The 27,939-nt window shown below is 46.2% G+C and overlaps 1 protein-coding gene across 4 annotated transcripts in view; it reads right to left on the bottom strand.

Annotated features, from left to right (window-relative positions):
- Positions 1–17,581, bottom strand: part of C7H5orf24 (chromosome 7 C5orf24 homolog) — a 69,677-nt gene extending 52,096 nt beyond the window's left edge. Inside the window, exons 1-2 of one of the 4 annotated variants that reach the window (XM_078653263.1) lie at positions 17,279–17,581; positions 15,691–15,842 (exon numbers count right to left, since the gene is read on the bottom strand). In XM_078653263.1, coding sequence (XP_078509389.1) covers positions 15,691–15,819 — 129 coding nt within the window. In that variant the 5' untranslated portion in view covers positions 15,820–15,842; positions 17,279–17,581. Of the gene's footprint in view, positions 1–15,650; positions 15,843–17,204 lie in introns of those variants that run through there. The other 3 variants (XM_078653264.1, XM_078653265.1, XM_078653266.1) reach the window with 3 other exon arrangements.
- Positions 17,582–27,939: the final 10,358 nt, after the last annotated feature.

Here is a 27,939-nt window from a genome sequence, read left to right as displayed (position 1 = left end):
GTGCGGCGTTGACAGTAACAGAGGCACACAGGTGGAGCTGTGCGGCGAGGGGGGAGCGACCTGCCTGAGGACAGGGGCATGGGTTGCTCCCCTCACAGCGCAGCGGCCGCCATATAAGGGGGAGGTGGGAGGGAGGAGCAGCTGGGAGGCGGGAGTGTGTGACGAATGTGTGAGCACGGGGGCGGGGCCGCAGGGACGCAGCAGCGGGAGACTGGTGAAGGCAGATGCAAGGAGGGCAAACAAGGGGGGGGGCACAGAAACAAGGAGGAAAAACTAAGGGGCAACAGGCAGCAGTACAAATAGACTAAGGGCACACGTACAGGCAGCGACAAGGAGGAAAGACTAAGGGCACAAGTACAGGCAGCGACAAGGAGGAAAAACTAAGGGGGCAACAGGCAGCAGTACAATAGACTAAGGGCACAAGTACAGGCAGCAAAACGAATTAGGCAAGGCAGAAAACAAAAACGGCAGTACCGGCCTACCGAGGCAGAGGAGCCTCGAGGCGGGGGCGGTGACAGCAACAGAGGCACACAGGTGGAGCTGTGCGGCGAGGGGGGAGCGACCTGCCTGAGGACAGGATTGGGCAACTGGTACCGGGTACTATATTTTTACTTTCACGAGTCAGTCGCTCCTGCAGCATTGGCCTTGATTTCACAGATTACGGAGGGCAAAACTGATTTCACTTCCTGAGGCCCTTCTTAGATTATGTCCCATAAAGCTGACGGAGGAGTGAACTTCAAAATAATGGCCTTCTATTCCAAAAATGGACATTACTATACCCCACATCGCCTGCAGCAAATGTTCTCAGCTATGTCAGCGATATCCTTTTGATGTGGGTATTCACGAGGTGACTTGCCTCATGTTGCATTTTTTTTACACGTATTATCCATCTTTTGGGCCAAGACTTTTACTTCAATTAGTAAAAAATGACAAGTCTAAATAGAGCCACATTTACAGGAGGCGTTATTTGGGATTTTGACCTCCAACTGCCATTTCACATTAAGACAGCAACAGTATCTCTTTATTGGGTGCCTGGTTGCTAAGTCGCTAATTCTTCAAAGTTGGAAGTACCCTACTCTTCCCACTTTTGAAGCGTGGGCAATGAAAATGCACCAGGTAAAACAAAGAGAGGAGCTTTATGCGAAAATGATTGGTGCAATGAAAAATGTAAGGGGATCTGGGATAATGGTATACCTGAAGCTGATTTTCCCTTAATTTTCTTCTCTAAATGTGAACTAAGTTGAGCGACCAAGGTTTTGCACTTTTTTCTTGCATCTTTGCACTGTGGCTGATATGAATGAATGCGTTACATGAAATGTACTGTATTGAATTGCTTGATACCTGATTATAAATAAACAAAGTATTAAAAATAGCCACTTGGAACACTGCAGGGCCTCGTTGCGAGTTAGATGACCCTGACTGGTTAAACTTCATGTCTTCATTTGACCTAATTTTTGTCTAACAGGACTGGATGACAAACTCTTCCCACTTAAATGGTTATTATGCTTTGTTCAAATCTGCATTGGCTTTTCTTGCAGGCAGACCACATGGCGGGCTAGCAACTTTCATTTCTGTAAAAATCAATAAAGTAAATGTTTCCCCCAAATGGTCATCCCCACAGATTTTAGTTGTGCAAATATCTCTCCCTGGTGACTGGGACATTTTGTTAATTAACTGCTATAAAAACATTTTTAGCACTAAGGCAAACAAAGCAATAGAGGATATTGAAGAATTCCTGGATGGTTGCTTTATGCACCTAATTAAGAAAGTAATTGTGATATGGGTTGGGGATTTCAACCTCACACTCTGTACCCGATGAGATAATCAGCTATGTGGCATGTAACGTGAAGATGATGGCTTGAATAGGGACATTTCAAACACAATCTACTGGGCAATACCTTAAATTCCCTCATTTTTAAGTTAGATCTCAAAAACCCAGTGGTCACCACTGCAAAAACATCCCTACTTTTACAGGGAGACCCTAAGGGAGCACAATAAACTTCATGATCATCTCAGCTACTCCCCTGGTTTTATATCAAGCTTTGGTAAATTGGTCATAAAAATAGTAGACTGAAGAGCAAATTTGGGGATAGGGCGTAACTGTGATGATAGAAGGACCTCACTACGGCCTTCATGACGAATAAATGGGTCATTCTCCGTAGAAGCATAAAGTTTGTGCGAGTGGGCAGATGTTTTTCTCGAAGATGTAGGTGACGTGAGGAGACGCTCACAATCAGAGATTAAAGACTCAATTCGGTCAATCACACTCTCCCCACTCTCACCCGCCTCTAAACCCCCAAGCTAGATTTCTGACTTCGTTTTTTTTACTTTTTCCTCAGAGCACCTCCCAAGCCACCCTCAGTGTTTTTGCGTTTGCCCATGTTTACATGTAATGTATCTGGGGAGAGGAGCAATGGGCCTGGTTACCAACAGTTGGACCGGCCGTAGCTTTAAAGGACAGAAGGGATTGTCACAGTACCTCGAATGGAACCAGTGCGAGCTCATTCTGCTTTCGATAAAGGTGTTTTTTCAGGGGGGTGGTCTTTGACTGACAAGGACGGGCCCGACCTTAACATGGTCTTCGCCCGGGCAAGTCCGCGTGCATCCCGCGCTGCGAGAGCCCGCTCCTGATATTAAAGTGCCACCTGACACTGGATTGGCTGCGAGACGTTAACGGCTCCGGACGCAAAATGGAACCAGCAGGAAAGGAGCAGATAACGGGTCCCTTGCTGCGGGAGCCCGCTCCTGATTTTAAAGCGCCTCCTGGCGCTGGATTGGCTGCGAGGCGTTAGCGGCTCCGGCTGCAAAAGGAAGCAGCAGAAAAGGAGCTGATGGCGGGACCCGCGCTACGAGAGCCCGTTCCTGATTTTAAAGTGCCTCCTGGTGCTGGATTGGCTGCGAGGTGTTAGCGGCTCCGGCCGCAAAAGGAACCAGCAGGAAAGGAGCTGCCCAAGTTGTCTCAGTGATTACAACCCTGTCTGCGCCACACTTGACTTAAACACAAAGAAGAAACCCCCTGAGATAGGGGGTAATCAGGTATTTAATAAAAATAAAGGCATGAGGGTGAAAGGGGAACATATTAATCCAGTACATTTTACACACAAATTAGTACGGGAGAACATGGAGTCTATAAACGCATGTCTGATGGAGGATCCCCCGCATCAGGCTGTACTAGAAGGCTTTAATAAATTATGCGAGGCAAGTAGAAAGTGCCTGACGTTTTAAAATTCATCAAAGGGTGCCCCTCTACACTGATGGTTTCAAGTTGCATGTTACGCAGCCCATAAAGACCTAAAACACACCTTAAAAAGCATCCCCAGGTGTCCTTTAGACGTGGGTAAAGCCCTGTTGTGAATACAAGGAAGTACTGGAGGAAAGGAAAAGGAAGTTAAGGTTTAAGGCCTGGGAAGACTTGTCAACTGCAGCTGCTTCACAGAACATCTCAACGCTCTGGGAAATTATAAATCACCCGTTCTTTTCTGATCATACTCTCAAAGTGGAAGCTTTGATCTCCAAAGTGGAGTGGGTAACTCACTTCACAGGTATCTTTCAGAAGCATGGGTTTGCCAGGGTACCTGCTATTGAATTCTCTGGGCCCCCGATTGCAGATCTAACACCAGTTTCCCTCTCCTCCCCATAACACTGGATAAGGTAGTGAGGTCTTTCAAAATATCAGCGCCAGGAAAAGCACCTGGAAGGGGTCCCAGTAGATTTATTTAAAACAGATACTCTCCCGTGGGGTCCAATTTTAACCAGAGTTCAGAGAAGTGCTGTGGAGGATAATATTCCAGAATCATGGAGACAGGCTATTTTGGTGCCCATATATATATCTTTTTTTTTAAAAGACAAATTATCACCAACCTGCTACAGGCCGATCTGCTAAAACTCTGACGCGGGTCATTTTGGCATGCTTAGAAACTTGGGCCAAGGAGAATAAGATCTAATTCCTGTACAATATGGGTTCCAACCAGGTATTGGTACTATCGAGCAAATACTGAATATACACCTTATTATCAGTAAATATGTAAAAGAAAAAAAAGGGGTAATTCATCTGGCCTTTATTGATCCATCTTGTGCATTCGACGTAGTTAACAGGGAAAACTGCGGGTAATAATGCAGAAAATGGGTTTTGAACTAGACCTTGTAATCTTAATTCATTTACACTCTGACCTAAAAAGATTACAGTCCGCTTTGGTCCCCCAAAGGGAACTTACTTAGCAAATTGAAACCCATAAAGTGGTAAGACAGGGCTGCATTTTAGAAGTTAAAAGTAGGGGCGGACGTACCCAGGATGGGTGGGCTCCCATTGCTTTTTCTCTTATACACAGATGATGCACACCAAATAGTCTACAGAGATAGTTAGATCACTTCACAGAGCTTAAGCATGGGGGGGGGGCATACTTAGGAATGCAAAAGATTTTAATTATTTAAGGTATAACTTCTGCTTCTCAAAGATACTAAATCAAAAAGCACTGCCAGGGATGAATTCTTTTTTCAAAACAGAATGTATCTCAGTCACTATTTATGGGGCTGGGATTTGGGGGGTACCAAAATCCAGATTCACTTCAGCAGATTGAAAACATTTTTACACACAGACTACTGGCAACTACCAAAAATACTGCAAATATCATCTGTCAAAGAATTGAGCCAACCCTTCTTAGTGGATTAGCTAAAAATGGCAGCTCTCTTGCTCTGGCTTAAATGTTGGCTAAATACTGAAGCGGGTCTGGTCAGACAGTGTATACTAGACTGCCTATCCCTCCAAAAGATACAATTTTCTTGACAATTTAGGCCTCCCACAAATGTTTACAGAACCGTCCTTGATTAAGGGCGATGCAAAACATTGTGAAATACCGTTTTCAGTTATTTTGCACTAACAATAGAATACGTAATATGTTGGACCTGAAGACTGTGGAAGCCTATTTTACGCAATGCTAGTTTTAATCAATAATTGATTACAATGGAGTTTTTACAAAGGCTTCCCTCCATTGGGATATGCTGCAGAGTATTGAATTTTATAAAGAGCGGTTTACAAATAAGAAATCGTTGTGAACAATTACATTTTTAACATAACTTATCCTGTTTCCTGTGTCGGATTTTATTTGAAATTCATGTTTTGAAACTGTATCTGAGATGTTTTTATTGACATGTTTAACCATGCATGTATTTATTATGATTTTATACTTTTATGGCAACATATTGCTGAAAAAAGATTTTGCATTGAGAAGAAAAAAATCGACTATTTTACTTTTCTGAATGTCGACCTTAAGTAAATGATTGGCTGCAAAATATTGTAATGCATTTACGTTTTGCTGCAAACTGTTAGGTGCTAAATGAAATTGTCATCGTACAGAAAGGAGTTACACCAAAAGTAACCTATTTGGGGAGAGAGGTTTTTGACACTAAGGATTGTGCATGGCAAGTAATACAGTTATAAAAAGAAAAAAGTAATGGGTAACGTAAGCATCCTTATTTTAGGCTATTTGTCTTTATTTAAATTGAGAGCCCTCCGTTATCTCCCAACAATACCCTACACCATATATAAGAAAAAGCAAGGATTTTTAAATTCAATCTTTGCTGGGTTTGTATAATGGTATTTTGCCTATGACTGTGAGCTAATGGTGATTCAGAAAGGCATCAAATTCTCCTTTTGTTATTCATAAATGACACTGAACATGATGATCCGGAAAGTATGAAGTGTTATGCATACAGTCGAACCACATGGTTCAATGAAGAGTTTTGTCTAGGAACACTGTCTTCAATGAACAAATTTGGAGAAAGTGGAATTTCCACTTCCAAGTGGTGGTGTGCACAGTTGTACTCAGACCTATTTAGGTCTTAGAATTATTTACCTAATTGGAAAAAGATGGATTAACGCCATTGATCAAATTATTTTTCCAGTTCAAACAAATGTATTTTCGTCTTTTCTTTCAATTTATCCTTTATGTAAATTCATTCTTTACAAAAAGCTCTTGGTTATAGATTCCATATCCACCCAATGCATTTCGGGTCTATTCTGACCCTTCCTCAGGGGTCTATTAGGAAAAAACAAGGAAATGTTTTGAGCCATTCAGTCACATATTCGAGTATGAAAAACAAAAATTACACAATCCAAAGCGTAATGTCTTATTGCGTAGTGGTGAGTCAATCTATATTATACAACTCAAAACCACAGTGAAACTGATGTAAAGGCTGCTATATACCATATCGGGTTTCATCACCATTTCAAAACGCTGGCTAAATTGAAAACATAAACAGTAAAAAGTAAAAAGTAAAAACATTCAAACTCTGGTTTCAAACAATTGAAGACTGCAAATGCTATTTAATTCAAATCACTCGGGTTCTCTACGTCTTAGTGGTCAATCCACGTTAAACCTGTCCGAGTGCCTGAACTCAATTGTGTATATTACCACATTATGGTGTCCTAGTTGACCCAATTCCGAGTGTCGAGTTAAAACTAACGCTTTTACATCAATGTACACACAAGTTTCAATGTTTAAAGAAACGAAAAACGTTTCCGCGTTTGTACTTACAGGAAATGTAAAAGTATTCGCGCCTCGAACTCTCACCAATCAGAATGCCGCTAGCTACCTAGAATGTTACTTCCCATCTCTTATATGCTTACATTGGCTTACTGTGCGATCACGAGACAGTTGTCTCGCATAGTTGAATTACATTTAAAAAAAAGTATTAACAATGATTTTAAGTGTATTCTAAAATTCGTGCCTACGGGGACATTTTCTAAGTTGAAAGACACTCTTTTCGGTAGCGAGCAGATTTACTCGTAATATAACAAAATCAAAGAAAATATGTGATAATCATAATAACTTTTTTCCATGAGCGGGTCACGATAATACAAGCTGTAATCATGTGTAAAATTAAATTAATACATGCAACAGTAGCAAAACTTTCAAATGAAAACCAGTAAAGTTAAGATCATGTCAGCCATTTTGGAATGGGATAAACTGGATGTTCACTGCAAAATGTCATGTAAGCAGGGGTACAATAATGTATGTTCATAGAAAGCAGGATAATTCTATCCTGTCGTTGAGTCCTTGAGGTTGTAGACATCCCATTTTCCGAATCCAGAAGTACTCAGATCTCAATCTTTGGAGGGAGTCGCACAAAAAACGAATTTGAACATTACTGAGGATACGTAAAAATGAGAGCCTGATGGATCTTTAATGATTTATTCAATTAAGAGTTTCCCACAGCAAGCTAAACTGATTTAGTTTAGGTTCTCTTACCTGCACCGTTTTTAATCCATATTGGCATGTTTTCCTGGGCAATACATATCACCTAGTTGACCAAAATGGACGTAACAACGAATCTAAATGATTTTGCTCTACACAAATTAAATTCCATGTGGTTATTAATCAGGATTTTTTTTAATTGCTACAAATATTTTTCATCTTTGTATTATAATGTACTTAATGATTCAGGCTGGTACTACTCAAGGTGTCCTGGAGTAGGTGCTGCCATCCAAACTCTCTTCACTAAGAAACAGGTCCTTGCTGTTCTTGGCTCACAAAAGTGAGTGAAACTGCTTAGGATGGAGAGTGCTTCAAGTGACATTTAAAAATCTAACCCATTGATTTGGTGACCATATACCGTACTAAACTCTAATGCAGTTTTGAAAAGCAGAGTAATACCAATCAGCTGGCTGGACTGTAATTGTCATCCATAAAAATGGTTTAATAGAGCTACCTACAAGTTATTGCTCTGTTTCGATAATTGATTCTATAGCAAAAAGATACCCCAAATAAATTACTGGGAAGAAATGGAAGTTAGATTAATAAGCTAGAAATACTAATACACCCTCATGCTCAGTGCTTTAAATGGGCTGGTACTCACAGGTACTGAGCACCGGCACTACTTCTTTTTATCACTCTGAGTACCGGCACTTCTCTACTGCCGAGGAGAGTACTGGTACTCATGAAAGAGTAGGCGCATTGGCTGCTATAGGTGGTAGCCTGTCTCTTTAGCAGCCAAAGCACTTCTGTAGTGCGAAGCCCCGCATGATAATCCGGGTGTTGACCATCACGCTGTGTTGCAAGGAATCTAGGCACCCCAGTGACAGCACAATGAAGAAAGCCATGGGAGGTACGGAGGCTAAAATGGCTTTAACCCCTTCGCTGCGGCGGCAATTCCGCCGCAGCGCTAGGGGGTTGGGGGGGCAGCGCGGCGCTCCCATGCTTGTGACGGAACCACTCCGTCACGAGCCTCGGGTGCACTGTGCTGATGACGGAGCGGTTCCGCCACGGCCCCGCCCGCTCAACAGAACGTTTAGCGCAGCCGCGGAATCCGCACCGAGCGGGCCGCGACGGAACCGCTCAGTCATCAGCACAGCACGTCCGTGGCTGGTGACGGGGCAGTTCCGTTACCAGCATGGGAGGGGTTAATCTCACCTGATTCTTTTGTGTGTGTGTCTGCTTATGTTTGTCTGTTTACGTTTGTGTGACAGAAAAGCGAGAGAAATATTACAACACAAGGAAATGTTAAAATACCACTGTGTTTGGCTTTCGTTTTGTATAACGAATTAACCTGTTTTGGTATAGAAACGAATTTCTCATGTGTTTTGGTATGTGCTTCAACTAGTATAGAAGTCAATAAGCATTGCATGTCTTGCCTTTAGCCCCGCCCCTAGCCCACCCACCACATTTAATTGAGTACCTGCACTATTTTTTCCCCATTTAAAGAACTGCTCATGCTAGCCTCCTGAAACTGGAGTAAAAACTTGTAATGAGCACAAGACACGTAGGCACTGAACACTGACACAATTTGTGTGTTGCCTTAAAGTCCATTCATGGCCAAAGAAAATAATCTATAGATCATCCAAACTTGAGTAGGGGGATAAGTAAAGTACTGCCGTAAAAAACGAGAAAGAAAATGAAAGGAAAACAATTTCGCCTACAAGCATGTTTCAGAAAAATAAATGAGGGTGATCGAGCAGAATTTTTGGCTAAATATGATTTACATGAAATACAAAGATGGCTAGCTGTGCATCATGTTTGATACGGATATTTGATCGAGAGCAGGCCTTAACTATAGAAACACTTCCCAAACACTTCCCAAAGCAGAGATTATGTTTAGCCCTTTGTGTAACTATCAGAACATGGCATGAAGTTGTTAATGCAAAAGTGCCAGGAGGAAGCAAGAGTCAGAAAACCTAAACATGTACAGGGATACACAGCATATGGCAATGTTTTATCTTGGACCTTACTAGGTTAATTTATTGTCTCTTCCATGTCCCTAGAAAAAAAAAGAAAGCCTCCCTCTTTCGCTTCGGAACTTCCAATTATCCCACCAAATGCCAAAGATCATCACAGAAACTAGACCAATGTCATTCTGGGTCTTGAACCTTGAAAAGCTACACCACTGAGAACATCAAACTACATCTCCAGGAGCCGGGAGAATGAGGGACTCTGAGAAAGAAGCAATGTGATCTTAGCAAGGGGGTTTGTGTATCTTCCTTCAATCTTTCTTGAACCACTCATGTCCCCTTGTCCTTATCTTTTTTTGCCTGCTTTCTCACATAGCCTTTCATTCCCTCTCCTGCTCCATCCAAAGTTTTAAAGAGGCTTGAGGGCAGCACAAGTGTTACACAAGCAAGCAGCAGGTCAAGAGATAAAACCCTTAGTTTGGGATGGGTGCAGCAAACTGCTCTATTTTGTGGTGAATCAGCATTGCAGTACAGCATTCTGCAAGTTAGAGAACGGGCTCCCGGCATCTCCATTAATATTTTGGTAATAACTGTGGCCTATATGTACCACAAGAAGACTAAGGCTTACCCTTACTTCGACAACTGTCAAGACAGTTACACTACATCTTAGTTATCTTTGTCAGCTACTTAAGCATTCAGAACAAACCAATTGGTAAGAGTTACCTTTCATAAGCCAAACCCTTCCATGCGAGGAAGGACTGTACGTGCCCCATAGGATGTAAGCCATCACAGAGACCACCTCACATTTATAGTGAAAGTGCAAACACTATATGGTGTTTGAAGATGAGCATGGATGGCACATGGCTTTGGGCCATATGTATCAAGCTAATTAGCATTCGCAAAGGCGAATTTCGGCCTTTGCGAATGCTAATTTGACAAATGGTATGTATCAAACATGTTTGATGCAAAATAAGGAATAGCAAAATTTGCAATTCCTTATTTTGCGATTGCACTTAAGGAATCGCAAATTTTGCGATTCCTTAAATGCAATGTATCAAACAAAAAATATTCAAAAAATGCCATTAAGGATTCGCAAATTACCACCAACTTCTAGTTGGTGGCAGTTTGCGAATTCTTTTCAAAAAGCTTTTTTCCAAAAAACAAAAGGTGCCATATGACGCCGATACATGCCCTTAGGGCATGTATGTGCGCCATATGCCCCCAAATGTCTTTTTCAGGGGTGCAGCAGGGTGTTCTTGAGACACCCCTGCACCCTTGAAAAAAATCCTAAATTGCGATTTGCAAATTGCTAATCGCAAATTGCACCTTCATTCCTATGGGCCTCCTGGCCCATAGAAATGAATGGGTAATTTGCGATTAGCAATTTGCTAATCGCAAATTAGGAATGGTAAGGAATCGCTATTTAATAGCGATTTTGTACATACATACCGTTTTGCGAATTCCAAATAGCGATTCCTTAAAATTCGCTATTTGGAATTTGCTAAACGGAAGTATGATACATATGGCCCTATGTATATAGTATAGTTTGTTTTTATAAGCCAGACTTCATGTAAGTGAAACATTTGCAATTTTTCCCAAAGAAGGTTCAAAAAGTAGAACCTTGGACCAAGGACCTTCATATCTCTTCAGTTTTCAGTCTGAGCACCTTGTCGGTCCCTGGATGAAAAAAACTACCCTCTGAGATTCGCAGATAGCAGATCTTTACAACAGTCATGTCCTCTGCACAAGCTTGACAGAAGTGGAGGCGGGTAGAACGAGAACTTATTTGGTAACAGTAGGACAAAAGTTTACACATCAGCATGTTTATTCTGAAGGAGGTGGAGGTTTTCCTCGCACTGAAATCCTTCTTTTTTTTCTACATGGATATGGTGATGTCCTTTATCTGCATCCCTCTCTACATTATTCTTGCTAAACTCAGTTCAGATTTCCATACAACACGCAAAATCTCTCTCCGATTTGTATGCTAAACTGCACACCTGTAGACATTTCGAAGGATGCGCAATGTAGAAAATTTTGCAACGAAGAGGATTAATATTTATTGAAACAAGGAATTCAGAAGTACTGTTATGCTTCTTGTTATGGGGTAAATTCACCTGTGGTCAATCTTCCGCACCTTCATTACTTAATGTATTGATACCGGCATTCTCCCATTGCCATGACTGTTAAGTGCTCATCCAGTCTCAAAAAAGATATGGACACTCTTTCTGGTGAGTAACATTGGTGGGAAGTGCGGAGGGGAACTGTTTATTTAACTGATACTTTTTATGAGAATTATTTTTAAAAACTTGAAAGCTGTTTGAAATATTGCTGCACTTACATTAGATTTGGAGCTGTGTTCAATGCTCCCAGGGCCGGTGACTTCTGAGTATGTTACCACTCTAGTTGCTGCCTGATCACGTTAGAGCCTCCCCACGTGACCACGTTCATCATGCCTCATTAGGAGCCTATGACGCGACCGCGAAGGACACTCTTTCTGATGAGTAACGTTGGTGGGAAATGCGGAGGGGGACTGTTTATTTAACTGATACTTTTTATTAGAAGTATTTTTTTAAACTTGAAAGCGGTTTTAAATGCTGCTGCACTTACGTTAGATTTGGAGATGTGTTCAATGCTCACAGGGCCGGTGACTTCCGAGTAGGTTACCACTAAAGTTGCTGCCTGATCGCGTTAGAGCCTCCTGACGTGACCACGTTCTTCCGGCTTCATTAGGAGCCGATGACGCGACCGTGCAGTGGGCGCGCAGTGGGCACGCCGAAGGCAAGCCCGTCTGCGCCCGTCCGGGACCAGGGACCAGGATCCCTGCCGGTTTAAATAACTTAAGACTTGCTTATTCACGTGTCCAACTCATATGCTTTAAAGAAGAGCCCAGTAGTAAGTGCACACATTCTATTTGTTGTGAGTATTATCCTTTACAATGCTATAACTGTGACTTTGGAAGCCACCCCCCTCAATGTAGGTCTGAGCTTTCAGGGGAGGAAAGGGAACTCAAAATGCTCTTACTTAATTGTCGCTCACTTCTCAAACATGCTGTGGAGATCCACATTCTATGGAAGATGAAAAACCTGATATTCTGTTTCTTACGGAAACGTGGTTAGATAAAGATATGGATTATGCCATTATACAAACTCTCCCACCCCATTACATGATACAGAGGCAAGACCAAGATGTCGGCCGGGGAGGGGGCATTGCCATCATTTATAAGGAGGAACTGAAATGCCGTATCTCGAACAACCCCATCCCCAATTGTGAAAGTATTATGTTTTTGATTTGGGTTTCTCCGGTCGCCACCTTCTCGGGTATCTTACTGTACCGCCTCTCAGGTCCTATTGGCCCATTTTGTCAAGTCTTGACGGAAAGTGTAGCTAATTTGGCTAGCTCCTTACCTAATTTTAAGGTGTTGGGAGATTTTAATATACATTTTGATAAAGTTCAACTCTCCCAAATAGTGGATCTTGTTGAGGGGTTAGCGGCCTTTCAGTTTAGCCTAAAAGTTCCTGGGCCTACACATAATAAAATTAATTTATTAGACCCTATTTTTTCCAATACTCAATCTATAACAACTTTTCAACCTATTCCTCTACCTTGGGCCGATCATTTCCTGCTCCCATTTACGTGGGTTAGGCAGGAAATACGTTTTTCGGACAAAAAAACTAATAAACTTATTCGAACATGGTCCACTCTTCCATGGAAGATGTGGGAGAATGAATTGGTAATCACAAGACCTACACCCCATTCTAATCCCATAATTGCCAATGATTCCTTTAATAGCAGGCTAGAGTCCTCTTTAAATATTATTCTCCCCGAAAAAGAGATACAGATAAAAACTGGAACCAAGAAAACCCCCTGGGAGACAAAACACCAGCGCATATCACATGTAGTATCTTTTATCCTCTGTGCAGTCAGCACTTTTCTCTGGTACTCCTCTGGACTCCGGAAGCTTAAGCAAAAGTGTAAAGTACTGGAAAGGAAGTGGAGAAAAGACTTCTCATCCAATAATAAAGCTAAATATAGAGAAGCTATTAAACATTATACATCAGAAATAAAATCTGCACAAAGTTGTTACTATCAGGAGAAAATAGCATCAGCAGTGAATACTCCACATAAATTTTCTAGATTGCTAATTCACTTTTGACCCCTCCTGCTCCTTCACTGATCATAGATAATTTGCAATCTCGGTGTAATCAGCTAGCGAAGTTCTTCTCAGTGAAGATCCAAACTATCTATAAATCCTTCCCCACAGAAAGAGATAGGCAGCTGGTACATCAAAGTGATCCGATAAAGAAACAAGGTTCATTGAAGGAATTTCCCCCATTGAACCAGGACTCTTTAATTGAAATCCTATCCCATCTTAAAGCTGGTTCACCTTCCGACCCAGCTCCTCCTACTGCTCTTTTTAAAATCAGTGAGACTATTTATACAGTTTTAGTTGACCTGAATAATGCCTCCTTCATCACTAGAATTGTGTCCCCTTATGGAAGAGGGCAATGGTCAAGGCTCTGCTGAAGAAGCCCAACCTGGATCCAGAAGATTGGGCGAACTATTGACCTATATCCTTGCTTCCTGGCATAAGTAAAATCGCCGAGAAACATGTAAACTCTGCCCTGTCGAGCTTTCTGGAAAATAATGATCTACTCCACACCTCTCAAACAGGTTTTAGGTCACAACAGGGTACTGAGACTGCCCTCCGGTCGGTAGTGGAGGAAACCAGGAAGATTCTGGACAATGGAGGCTGTGCTGTAATTTTTTTATTAGACCTCAGCGCAGCCTTCGACACAGTCAACCACCCGCTCCTGATCAGTAGACTTCGAGATGTTGGGATTCAGGGAGTGGCACTGAAATGGCTGCAGTCTTTTTTAGAAGACAGAGTTTTTTCGGTCTTTGAGGAAGACTGTATTTCCGAACCAGTACCTCTTGCCTGTGGAGTCCCTCAGGGATCGGGTTTAAGCCCCACTTTGTTCAACGTCTACCTGAGTTCTCTGGCACATATTGTCACCCCATTTGGGGTGCAGATTGTCACCTATGCAGATGATACTAAGTTAGTTGTTTCACTGAATAAAAATGATAATTCAGGAGGGGCCCTTACGTCCTGTCTAGAAAAAGTGGCTGGCTGGATGGACACCTTCTATTTGAAGCTCAATGGAGCTAAAACAGAAATGATGCTTCTTGGCAAGACGGCCCCTCTGAATATAGATTCTTGGTGGCTTAATAGTCTTAGATCCCCCCTCCCCCTCTCTGAAAAAGTCCATAAAAAGCTTAGGAGTCATACTGGACTTTAATCTAGATTTTAAGGAACAGGTGCGGAAAGTGGCAGGCTCCTGCTACGGCCTTCTGCGGATGATTAGAAAAATTCTTCCCATTCTTCCTTTTACGGCCAGAAGACTGTTAGTACGAGCATTGATCCTGTCGAGGCTGGATTATGGGAATGCTATCCATCTTGGAGCCCCTGCGTCCACCATTAAAATATTACAGACTGTGCACAATTGTGCTGCCCAGCTTCTTCTAAAGGTCCCTAAACGCCTTTCAGCCAAACCTGCTCTAGCCTCCTTACATTGGCTTCTAATCCAAAAAAGGATTCAATTTAAGGCTATGTGCATCACACATAAATCACTGGCAGGAAAAGAATCCTCACTGATTCAGGCTATGATTCTTCCCTACCAGCCCAAAAGAGCTCTTAGATCAGAGGGTAAGTACCTCCTAACAGTCCCAAAAGTCGAGCATACAAGAAGTGGAGGCCGTATGTTCTCATATAGTGCTGCCAAGTTGTGGAACTGTGTTCCCCTTCATAGCCGCTCCCAGTCTAATTACCACCATTTCCGTAAACAGCTCAAAACTTTTCTTTTCCCCGGATATGTTATGAGTTTGAATTAGTGTTCTCTAGCGCTAGGATGCCCTTGGGTAACCAGGCACTTTATAAATGCTTCCTCGTTCATTCATTCATTCATTCATATTTGCCCATTCTACTGAAGCCAATGTAGCTTCAGTAGCTTTGCAAAGTAAAGATTGGTAGGCCAATGTTATCTGGTGATGTTTCATAGTATAACTACATTATAACTAATCTGATCTACACACTCAAGCCCTCCCACCTTTACAGGTTTGCCTTATTGTTAGCAAAAAATAATGGGAATTAGAAGGGAGCCAGGCATAAAAATAAGGACAATGTACATGTTGGTAACAAACTTTTTTCCTTTTATGTTTCTTTGCATTACCAACACTTTCCTTCCACCACAGGTCCTCGTGGTACATTTGTTTGGAATTCCATTTTCGAAATGCATGATATACAACAGCGAAGTAAAGTGATCAGGTTAGGGTATATGTGGTGAAGCTGCCTCTTCATCCTGACCTCTTAGTTTTTGCTTTTTTTTTTTACTGAGAATGCATCGTTTCTGGTCCTGTCAATAAGTGGGACGCAGGAAACAAAGGTGAACAATAGAAAAAAGGCTATGAACTAAATACATAGGCGAGTTACCTTTCCTGACTGTTTGAGGAAACATTCCAGAGAAACCCACCTCGGACTTCTTGCTCTTTTTCCTTTTCATGGAATTCTTAGCTTCAGTATAGATGAGTTTTTCAGTAATCATTGACCAATCAACAAATGTATCAGTGCATTCAGTGTGAAACGATGTTGAACATTCCATTCTGGTGGGACTGCAGTTTTATTCTAAAGAAAGTAAAAAAAACAAAAAGAAATGTTTTCATTAAAGTACATTCTGCTAGTGATCGGACCTTGATTTTAGGAGGGCCTGTAGATTCCCCCCCCCCCCCCCGTTTATGACAGCACTAAACAGTCCAGTTGCTAATTATGCACTTTAAAGTGGGCAGAAGTTGCCTCAAAAGGGCTGGGCTCAGTAACCTGCTTAAGAGTTGATGCAGATCACTATACTGCAGAATGGCAGTGCTTTCTTCTTTTCAAAAGGTGTTAGGTGGCTTACAGAAACGTAAGTATATCCTACTTTCAACATGACAGCTCTATATGAAACTACAGTGTGCAAGAAAAAGACTGCAGCCTGCTGTGGATTATACCTATTTGACAATAAATATCGACGGCACTGATTAATGCCGACCGGTTTAATCCAAACAACCACTTTCTGACTCATTTTCAAGACCTCTCCAAGACACAACTGGTCTTCAAATGCAATCTGAATAAGTCGAGTTTTTCTTTACACCAACGCAGTAGTCAATAACTAGCTATTCCAACTTTCCATCCGTCCCCCTCCCCACCCCCGGGTCCCGTCTAAGCGCTTTGAAGCGAACGTATGCTGGCACAAACCCTTATACAAAATGATCAACATAGCATCCAATAAGCAATCAAGGTGCATTCATCGTCATCTACCCCGTCAAACGGGAGCTTCTCGGATAAATGCGCCCCTGTCCACTCCACAGAATAAGAGCAACAACGGAATACTTAATGTGCGTTTCGGTGCTCGAGATGGCAGTGCTTCCTATGACTACGACACCATTTTCACATGCAGACCGGTAGCCATTCAACATATAAATTATTCATGTATTTACAGAATGGGAGAGGGAGGCTTCATCTTACGTACAAAAAGCATTAAAAATACAACTGCCGTTTGCCCAAAGGCACCGTATAACACCACAACAAAGTCTGTTGTATCGAAAACCCTTACCAACAATAATAAAAATTCATTAAAACATTTATCCCGTGTGCTTATTTCTCCTAGCGATTCAGTTTTTAAAACGCACCGCTAGTCATGATCATACTTTGCTGGGCCTCTGAAACATGCATGCATCGTTAATTAAAAGGAATTGTCCATAAAGCGGTGACAGTTCATGGTCATCCAGTAAAGGATATCGCTCGGGAGAGGAGTTTTATCTGTAACAGAAGCGGATGGGTGGTTTTGTTTTTCATTGCTGGCAGTGGAGGGGAAATAATGAATATTAAAGGAGAGAAAATAAAAAAAATAAAACTGCCCGTTAAACATAAACAATGACAGAAGGAAATGAAACTTATCAGCCCCTCCACCCTTTGTTTGCGAAAAAGGCCCTCATTTAGTGTCCGTGCCTTGAGTGGGGTGAGAAGAGCCGGAACCAGACACCCTCAGGACAATAGCGCCGGGAGACGCATTCACCTCTCACCGGTGCCGCTGCGGCTGGGCCCGGGGAGGATGGGCCGCCGTTTGACAGTCGCGATGCTAACGGTGCCGCCCAGCCCTCGCCGGAGCGCCGCGCCGCAGAAGAGGCTCCGAGGCAGCGCTATACTGAGCGAGGTATCCAGGGAAGGCAGCTCCGGCAGCAGCGGGCGGGGGAGGAAGCTGGAAAGGAGGCAGCAGCGGCGGCGGAGGGGGCGCACTGCTCAGCGAGTCCTCGGCACGGCGGCCATTTTAAGACTGGCGGAGAGTCTGGGAACAGCTGCTGCCCGCTGCCTGGGCCTTCGGCTGTGATATAGTCCGTGGAAGGGCGGGGGTAGGGACGAGGTTGGCAGAACGCCCTCGTACTCAGATTTACCAAAGAGGCATGGATCGCATCTGTGGACTGCTCTTCCGTACAACCACTGCCCAATGGGTTCCCAGTGCGTCTAATGAATTTAACACTCTTAAAATTACAAGGAAACTTTGTTTCAACTGTCACACAGTGTTTCAAATGGAAAAAAAGAAGTGATTTTACCCTGTACCAGTGTATTCTACTTGGCTTTGTGACAAGTGCCTGTACACTCCAATTAAAAGTATTTAAGCTTTGCTGAGAAGTGCAGGTACTCTCCTTCTCAAAATAAAAATTTGCCCTGGCCACCATCCCACAGATCCGCAAGACCACGGCTGGAGGAAGATCCTTCTCTTACCTCGCTGCGAAGACCTGGAACCACCTGCCTCTACCTCACAAGCAATCACCGTTGCTGCCTCAATTAAGGAAGGACCTCAAGACCTGGCTCTTCTACTGAACCGCATATCCCCCCCCCCAGCACCTTGAGTCACAAACGGATGAGTTGTTGCACTTTACAAGAAACCTTATTGATTGTTTGCCGAGGTGGCAACGGATCTAGGGCTCATATTATGCAGCTCCCTACATTCTTTAACAAAAAGTTGATTCTTCTGGGTGAAATGTGATGTCTCCAGGACAAATTTTGCGGCATTTTATGTCACAGACGGTTGGCTCGGCTACACAAGCGGGGTACCATTTTTATCAAACGATGCATGGGAACCCAGAATATTAGAACATTTGAGATTCCCAATTGAATTTCTCTTCATTTGTCGCTTCCAAATGCAAGCCACTTAGAAAGACAGTTTGCAAAATGCCCTCTGAATCACGTTAGTATGGGTAACCACAAAGTCATTTGTAGAACTAAGTATTGTTGCTAATCTCAGTATGTTGTGTACATTTCATGAATGCATTGGTTTTCTTCATACCCTGTTGGGATGGAAACGTCCTTCGCATAGTGATGGACCTGCACTCCTGCCCAGAGTGCCCCCAACTGTACTTATGTCTGGATCCAGAATGCTGATTTTTGTTGTCATTGGTGTACACTTATCATGCACATGCCCCATTACATATGCCTGTCTCCTGGACTGAAAGGGATGCCAAAAGTGCTACATTTATGGTGGTGAAAGGCTACTGCCTTTGCCAGGAGTTGAGCAACACAAGTACAGTGATGGCAGCATTCTGTGTAGTGATCAGTAGGAGTGAACATGTCCTTTAGGTCTCAGCCTGCGTAGGCTGCGCTTGCGCAGTCTCGCCGGCGAGATCTTATGTTTTAGAGTGTGGGGCTTGAACCCGCCCCTCTTCTACTTTGGCTGGCTTCCTAAACGGAGGCCAGCCATTGGAGGAGAGGGGCGTCTGTCCGTTTAAGCCCCGTCTTTTTGGGAATAGGAGGTGTGTTTTTTTGTTTCTTTCTCTTTTCTTTCTCTCCTCTTCCCATTGGCTGGAATTTTACATTCCAGCCAATGGGAAGAGGAGAGAAAGAAAAACACACCCCGAAACCGAAAATGACGGGGCGTTTTGGAGATCCATTTCTGGCCTGTGAGCGGAGAGGGCGGTGCAGAGACTGCTGGCTCCGACTTTCCCTGGCTCGTGTACGTCCCTCCACCCTCACATCCCCGGACCCGCCATGGAACGCTTGCATTTTTTATAATTGACTTGACTCGCCGCTGCCGTCAGCCCCCAAGGCCCGGGACCCGTCCTCGGCCTCTGCAGTGTCGCATGTGTAATGTAGCGCATCCCAGGGCTTTCAGTGCTCCCTCCCCACCTCCAGACGCGCATGCTTCGCCCATTCCTCAGAGCCCGCCAGAGAGCCCTGTCCGCCCCCTGTGCTCGGCACACACTGGCTTCAGAGCGGGGGCTGCCCGCCCATTGTGCCGCTCCGAGCTGTATTAAGGTCAGTGATCCCCCCGCCGAGCTCTCCGAGCTCGGGCCGTCAGGGACCAGCGCACACCAGCGCCAGGAAGTGGAGTCCCGCGGGGGGCGGGCGGGGCATCTGAGGGCCGGGCCGACTCTGCTGTGTGCGAGGGAAGGTGCTGCTCACCCCAGCCCTCCTCCGAGCCGCCCTCCCCTCCGCTGGCGCCTGGAGGCGAGAGGCTACGGGGCTGGAGCGTGTGGGGTGCACCGCAACAACGGGGTCTGTCACAGGCAGGGCTCTGCTGCACTCCTGTGAACACCTGGCTTGCAAGTGACGCGCTTGGACCTAGTGTGGGTGCTGTGTGTAGTTTCCTGTGAGCAGGAGGGCAGAGGGGTGCTCTGGATCCGTGACTGGCTCTACCAGGATGCTGTTTGTGTTCAACACCCGGGGGCACCGTCAATAACCCGCGCTCTCTCTTTGCCCAGATCTTCCAATGGCGACAGCTGGAAAACCTCTACTTCAGGGAGAAGAAGTTTTCGGTGGAAGTTCATGACCCGCGCAGGTAAGAGGTGCTGGAATTCCCATGCCGTGCGATATTTGGAGGGCTGGGGGAGGGGGTGCTGTGTGAGGTGAGGGGGTGCTGTGTGGGGTGAGGGGTGCTGTGTGGGGTGAGGGGGTACTGTGTGAGTTGAGGGGGTGCTGTGTGGGGTGAGGTGAGGGGGTGCTGTGTGGGGTGAGTGGGTGCTGTGTGAGGTGAGGGGGTGCTGTGTGAGGTGAGGGGCTGCTGTGTGGGGTGAGGTGAGGGGGTGCTGTGTGGGGTGAGGGGGTGCTGTGTGAGGTGAGGGGGTGCTGTGTGAGGTGAGGGGTGCTGTGTGGGATGAGGTGAGGGGGTGCTATGTGGGGTGAGGTGAGGTGGCGCTGTATGGGGTGAGGTGAGGGGGTGCTGTGTGGGGTGAGGTGAGGGGGTGCTGTGTGGGGTGAGGGGGTGCTGTGTGAGGTGAGGGGGTGCTGTGTGAGGTGAGGGGGTGCGGGGTGAGGTGAGGGGGTGTTGTGTGGGGTGAGGTGAGGGGGTGCTGTGTGGGGTGAGGGGGTGCTGTGTGAGGTGAGGGGATGCTGTGTGAGGTGAGGGGGTGCTGTGTGAGGTGAGGGGGTGCTGTGTGGGGTGAGGGGGTGCTGTGTGAGGTGAGGGGGTGCTGTGTGGGGTGAGGTGAGGGGAGGGGGTGTTGTGTGGGGTGAGGGGGTGCTGGTTGAGGTGAGGGGGTGCTGTGTGGGGTGGGGGTGAGGTGAGGGGTGCTGTGTGGGGTGAGGGGGTGCTGTGTGAGGTGAGTCTGCATGTTTCCTGGTTGATGTGTTCTGCACCGTGCGCTTCTGCGAGAGAGCGTGGAGAACAAACCGCCTCCGCCATTCATCCTTCTGGGGAGGATACTGAGTGTAGAGTGGGCAGTAATTACATTCCTCAAGTCCATTCTTCCTCGTTAATTCGTGGCTGGAAGAATGGAGCGAGGAAGTGAAGTTAGCATTTCCCACTTATCACCAAGACACTGAGCCGCGATGGATGGTCCCACGGCTCCCAGAGCTGGCCAGGCGTCCTGCTGTCTCTTCAGTGGGGCACTATGCTAAAGTGAGGAGAAGGCGGCCTGTGACGAGGGTTCAAACAGTGCTGCTGGGGCTGCTACTGCCCTGCGAGCTGCGTTGAGCCCCTCTCTGCCCCACTCCCTCCTAAAGACCCTCTCTTCCCTCTGGCATTGCATGTCTCTGGGCATCGCATGTCTCCGTGCCTCGGGTGTCTGTCTTGCGAGGCTGATGAATGGCTGGGTCTTGTCAGCGCCTAAGCGCCACAGGCTGCTGAAACGTCTTCTACCGACCACTCGATGGTTAGTGTCAGGACAGGGAGAGATACAAGGGTTCTTCCGGGCTGGGCTGGCGACACGTGATGTAGTGTTTACTAATAATGGCCACGAGTCATTTCTTTTGCGCTCTGGCATTACAATGTTGTATTTTTGTTAACAAAATAAATGAAGATATTTCACTAAAGTGGTCACGAAATATATAATTGCACTGACTAAAGTTACAACAATTCTTCACAGCGCCGAAACTTCAGAGTGAAGCTGTAGACATGGCCCCAAAAGGGCTTGCGGAAAGTCACTTACTTCCATCTGACAGAAATTGACAGCGCTTAAAAGCAGACTATTGGGTTCTATGTAGAAAAAAAGTTAGCGCTTTAGCTCTAATCCTGTAAACCCCATCTTGCAGACGTTTCTTGCATCATATCAGCATCATTGCGAATGTGCTTGATATTACCTTGCTTCTTCCGAAAGGTGACTCGCACTAGAATCAGATACACGATGAAAACATAAAATGAACTTAGTATATTCGGGGGAGGTGGGTGATACAAAGTGCCAGTCTTGCAGAAACACTGGCGGTTTGTGTAGGCTTGGGATCGCTTCCTGGACACCGCGTCCACAATGCTCGTCCACCCAGCGCATATGCAGGTCAGGGGAACACCCTACATATAGTTCCAAGTTTGTTGCTGCTTTGGGTCAGAGCCTGTGTGTGTGTGTGGCTCTGTGTGTGTGTGTGTGGCTCTGTCTCCGCTAATACTCTCTACTACTCTCTAATGCTCACCTATTGCCATTGTAAATGACAATACCATTTATTTATGTTTTTAAAAAAAATGAAAAAATGCCATTTGCAATGCCAATAGCTCTAACTTTAACAAAGCCGAGACCATTGCATTGTAAATGCTTGTTTTACCCGTGTCACTGGAGTGAGGCCTACAGGCTCACTAATGTTCCACTGCTGTGTGTTTTACTCACCAATGGCCTGCATTGGTTTACTGTGTTGTACTGTCCACTGCATGTGAGGTATACATGTGCTGGGTGTAGTTGTGCCTGTACATTGTACAATACTGGTATAATGCAGTGCTGTGCAGCATGTGCATGAGCTAGGTGCACGTGTGCTTGTGAATGGTACAGTACATGGAAGACTGCATTCCATTTTTCAGGGCTAACTGGAGAAACATGAGGAGAGGACACATTTGTGTATTGCTGCATTCCTGTAAGCTGGGTGAGACACACTGGGAAAGGTAGAGCCAGGCTCAATCAAAGGGTACTCTTTGATTCAGAGAGAGGTCACTGGGAAGGAGCCTGGGCACATCACAGGAAGGAGATGGGGATGATAAAAGAATCATAAAGTGTAGGGCTTAAGGACTGGGTTAACCTTTTGATACACATATCATTGTGGCTGACATCCAGCAGGGCTGGACTGGGAACTGAAAGCAGCCCTGGCAAATTTTGCAAGACCAGCCCCCGTCCGGCGCGTAGCAGACCAGCCCCCGTCCAGCGCGTAGCGAGCGAGCGCAGCGAGCGAGCCCGATGGCCACTAGGGAGGTTTGGGGGGGTTCTCCCCCCAAGAAAATTTTGAAAAACTACAGACCAAAATGGTGAATTTTACAGCATATTTTTCATTACATATTTAAATTGTATCAACTTTCAAAGCACAGTAAACAGTAGATGATGACCTTAAAGAACATCAGGTTACCCACCCAGTCATATGTATTCATAGGCATTCTTTCAGAGAGCACCAAAAATAGACACAAGTTTGCGAGAATGTTCTGTACATTGGTCATCGAACGTCACGTCCGGTACATGCTGTGTTTCAACAAGTAACTCCTGTTGTGCACGAATCCTGGACGTTTTTTCTCAGGCAGGAAAATGTAACAGGCATTTGGTTAAAACCCTATGGTAGGGTGACCAACTGGCATTGGTGCAAATTCAGGACGGTGAGTGTAAAAATTCAGGACAAAGGGTCAAAATTCAGGACACAAATTCAGGACAGCAGGCCAAAATTCAGGACAAAACTTCAGGACAATAGGTACGTTTTACAGACACATCAGAGGTCGCGCAATAGTATATAAGTAAGCCCAGCCATTTCCAAACATATTCAACCATTTGCAAACCTATCCATCATGTATCCTTCCATCTATCATTTCACTCATCCATCCCTTCATCCATCCCCTCATCCATCCTTTCACTCATCCTCCATTATCCATCCATCCACCCTTTCACCCTATCCATCTGTACACTTATCCATCCACTCTTCATCCCATCCATCCATTCACTCATCCATTCAGCCATTTACCCTTTCACCAATCCAGCCATCCTTTCACTTACTAATCCTTCCACCCATCCACTATTTTAGTCATCCACCCATCCCCCTTTCTCTCTCCATCGACCCTTTCACTTAGCCATCCTTCCTTCCATCCATCCATCCACCCATCCATCTATCTACTCATCCACTCATGAATCCATCCATTGACCCTATCACTCATCCATCTATCATTTCACTCCTTCACACATCTATTCATCCTTTTGTCCATCTACCCTCCCTTTCACTCACTCATCCATCCTTACATCCACCCTTTCACTCATACGTCCATTCATTCACCCTTGCACTTATCAATCCAGCAATCCATCCATCATTTCACTCATCCACCTACCCTCCCATCATCCACCCAACCATCCACCCACCCACCATCCACCCACCCACTCATCCATCCTTTCACCCACCCACCATCCAATCCACTCATCCATCCTTTCACCCACCCACTATCCACCCACCCACTCATCCATCCATCCTTTCACCCACCCACTCATCATCCATCCATCCTTTCACCCACCAACTCTCCATCCATCCATCCTTTCACCCACCAACTCTCCATCCATCCATCCTTTCACCCACCCATCATCCATCCATCCATCCGTCCTTCCCCTCATCATCCATCCTTCCCCTCATCATCCATCCTTTTCCCTCATCATCCATCCATCCTTTTCCCTCATCATCCATCCATCCATCCTTCTACCCACCCACTCATCATCCATCCTCCATCCATCCATCCTTCCCCTCATCATCCATCCATCCATCCTTTCACTCACCCATCCATCCATCCTTCCCCTCTATCCATCCCCTCATCCATCCATCCATCCCCTCACCCATCCATCCATCCCCTCACCCATCCATCCTTCCTTCCCCTCACCCATCCATCCTTCCTTCCCCTCATCCATCCATCCTTCCCCTCATCCATCCATCCTTCCCCTCATCATCCATTCTTCCCCTCATCATCCATCCATCCTTTCACCCACCCATCCATCCATCCTTCCCCTCTATCCATCCCCTCATCCATCCCCTCACCCATCCATCCATCCCCTCACCCATCCATCCTTCCTTCCCCTCACCCATCCATCCTTCCTTCCCCTCATCCATCCATCCTTCCCCTCATCCATCCATCCTTCCCCTCATCCATCCTTCCTTTCATCCATCATCCATCCTTCCCCTCACCCATCCATCCATCCATCCCATCCATTTATTCTTCCCCCTCATCCATCCATCCATCCATCCTTCTCCTCATCCATCCTTCCCCTCCATCCATCCATCCATCCTTCTCCTCATCCATCCATCCTTCCCCTCCATCCATCCATCCATCCTTCTCCTCATCCATCATCCTTCCCCTCATCCATCTTTCCCCTCATCCATCATCCAGCTACCCTTCCACCCATACATCCAGCTATTTACCATTTTCTCTCCATCCTTTCCCTCACTCATCAATCCACCCATCCTCTCTTATTATCCATTTATTCAATCTTTCATTCATCCATTCACCCTTTCACTAATTCATCCAGCCATTCACCCAACCCTTCACTTACTTACTCGCCCACCTTTCCATATTAATTTTGAGCTGAGCCCTTTTGAGAAGAGGCCCATCAAGAACATCACCCTTCCTGCAGGGGCCGTTCCAGGACTGGGACAGAAGCCACCCAGGGCGGAGACAGGATCCACCACAGGGGGGGACAAGAGCCATCACAGGTGGGGGTGGACTGGAGCCACAACATGGGGGGGACAGGAGCCATCACAGGCGGGGGAGGGGGTGGGGGGGCGGACTGGAGCCACCACATGGGGGGACAGGAGCCATCACTGAGGGGAGGGGAGGAGCCATCACAGGAGGGGGAACAGCATCCACCAGGGTGGGCACAGGGGTGGGCATGCAGTATTCTAGTATCATCTTGGGCTCCTCGCCCCCTCCTGCACAAGACAACGAGAAGACAGGCTCTCTGTCCAAAATGCCATCCCCCACTGTGATGTACAGTACTTACAGGAGATACTCTAAGAGAACTGATTGAACGTGATTGTCCTCCATACTTTGTTAATCAGTGTGGGTGCAATTGTGCCATTTCTTTATTTTATTACATTATAGACTGCATGTTTGAAGAACCGAGGTTTGCTTACAATTTAGTGACAGTAATTACACTCAGAACCAGGTGCAGCCTCGGTGTAATCAGGGCTGTAATCTGGCCGAGTCTCGGATGTTTGGGGCCCTGGGTAGAAATGGAATGTGTGAGCCCCCCTCTAAATAGCAGAGACATGACACATTCAGGGCTGTTTGCATGTGAATAGATGTCGCTGCTCCTGAAGTTGCAGCCCCTCCCTCTCAGTCACCTTGGAAGCCCCTCTTAACAGGTCATCAAGGGCTGGAGGTGTGAGGGTTGCCCCCCCTCCCTCTCAGTCACCTTCGAAGCACCTCTTAACAGCCGGTCATCGAGGGCTGGAGGTGTGAGGGTTGCCACCCCGCTGTGCAATGTTGGCTGCAGTCTGATAAATTAGTTGTTTAACTATTATTTCTTATGCTGTGAAGCTAGCAGCTAACGTAAACTCTCTCTTTACTCAAATGATTGTTATTTCTGATATTTATGATTCCCTCTTCTTCACTGTTTTATTTTGTCCGCGAGCAAGTGTCACTCATAGTCGTTGAAATGTCACACATAATTTCAGTGAAATTATCAAAATCCTGGTCACACTCACACATACTAATCTGAAACCTTGGCAGCTATGAGTCAGTCACGTCCACACTGCCACCAGGGCCTGGTGGTCACGTGACGTAGCGCTGGAGAAGCAAACAGCGCAGCGCTGCCTGCTTCTTTACTTTCAAGTTTCTCGGGGGGGCCAGGGCCGGGCAGAAATTAAAACTGACTGACTCACTCACCTCGGCGCCGGCGGCCTGCTGTCCAGTGTCTGCTGACTGCTGTTGGTGGTGGGGTCGGTCAGTGTCGGGTCACGGACGGTGGCACAGGCACTGTGGCAGAGGGGGGTCGGGCTAGGCCTAGGCGGCGGCGCTAGTAGCCAGTCCACTGCCAGAAGCCAGCCATTAGAATAAAATTAATTTATGGGCCTGGGCCTGGCGGGACTCTCCAACTCCGTGCGCGACTGCAGACTCCTCTCGTCAGTCACGCGCAGGCCTGCCAATGCGCATGCGGGAAGGAGGAGAATTACACCAGCCGCACCTAGAGAGGCGCGCCGCGGCCCGCGCGCAGACGCGGCAGAGGAGGGGGCAGGCATAATTCTGCGCGCTGCGCACAGGCACCTCCCCCCTCATCCTCCATTTGTTTATTGTTAGGTAACGGCCCGGTTTGCATGCACATACTGAGGCTTGCAGTTGCAGCGCTTGCTTGGGGGGGAGGGGGGGGGTAGTGACAGTGTTCGTGCACGGTGCAGACGGTGACCTGCATGCATAGAGTGAGTCAGACACAGGATGATGTGCGAGTGCGGCCGTGAACAAAGTGAGTGTCGTGACGCACGCTGCCGGGGGCAAAATCGGCCCCCAGACACAAAACCGGCCCCCTTTTCGGAAACCGGCCCCCAAAACCCTCCAGCCGACCGGGGGATTGCCCGGTGCCCGGACTCACCAGTCCGGGCCTGACATCCAGGTGTGAACCTCTAGTCACTCCCATGGCCTGTGATGTGGGGCTATCAGGCCCCAACATAAAGTTTAAAGACTCAGACTCTAAATCATATTTGCGGCCTGGAAATTGACAAAAAGAAGGGGACCTTGTCAACTATAATAATAATAAATAATAATAACTATCAAGCAGCCAGCTAGACTGTGAAAGTAGGAAAGTAGATCTGCAAGACTTCTGCCTGTGACCAGAACTGGTGCCAAGGCCTGCTAGTCTTCTATCTGGGTGCAAGGACATCACCCAGGGAATCCAAGACCATCCGCTTTGGGAGCCTGGAGCACCGGCGCCTGCCTGCTTGCCTTGGCAAAGCAGGCAAGGCCAACCAGTTTGCCTTGTGAGGAAGAGGAAAGCGTTGCAGGGAGCGAGGTCCAGTGGAGGGTTCCTGGTGAGTGGATCCCTATAGCGAGGTATGAGGAGACAGCAGCTTCACCGATTGGGTAATTGCCTGTTTGCAGGGAAAAGTCGACAACCCCCATATGCCTAAGGAGGACCTCCATGAAGTGAGTTGTGACCATTGTTGCACCGTACAAGTCATCGCACGTGCGCAGGCCTAAGTCGGCAACCCCATATGCCAGGTGGGGCCACTGTGAACATTGCTGCCGTGCTGATCGGACCACAGACCATGTGCAATATCATGTCAGCGACCCAGTATGCCAGGTGGGGCCGCCGTGAGGATTGCTGCA

This window comes from Lissotriton helveticus, chromosome 7, assembly GCF_964261635.1.
Source record: "Lissotriton helveticus chromosome 7, aLisHel1.1, whole genome shotgun sequence".
In the NCBI taxonomy this organism is placed as follows: domain Eukaryota; kingdom Metazoa; phylum Chordata; class Amphibia; order Caudata; family Salamandridae; genus Lissotriton; species Lissotriton helveticus.
This window is presented reverse-complemented; position numbering and strand designations above follow the sequence as displayed.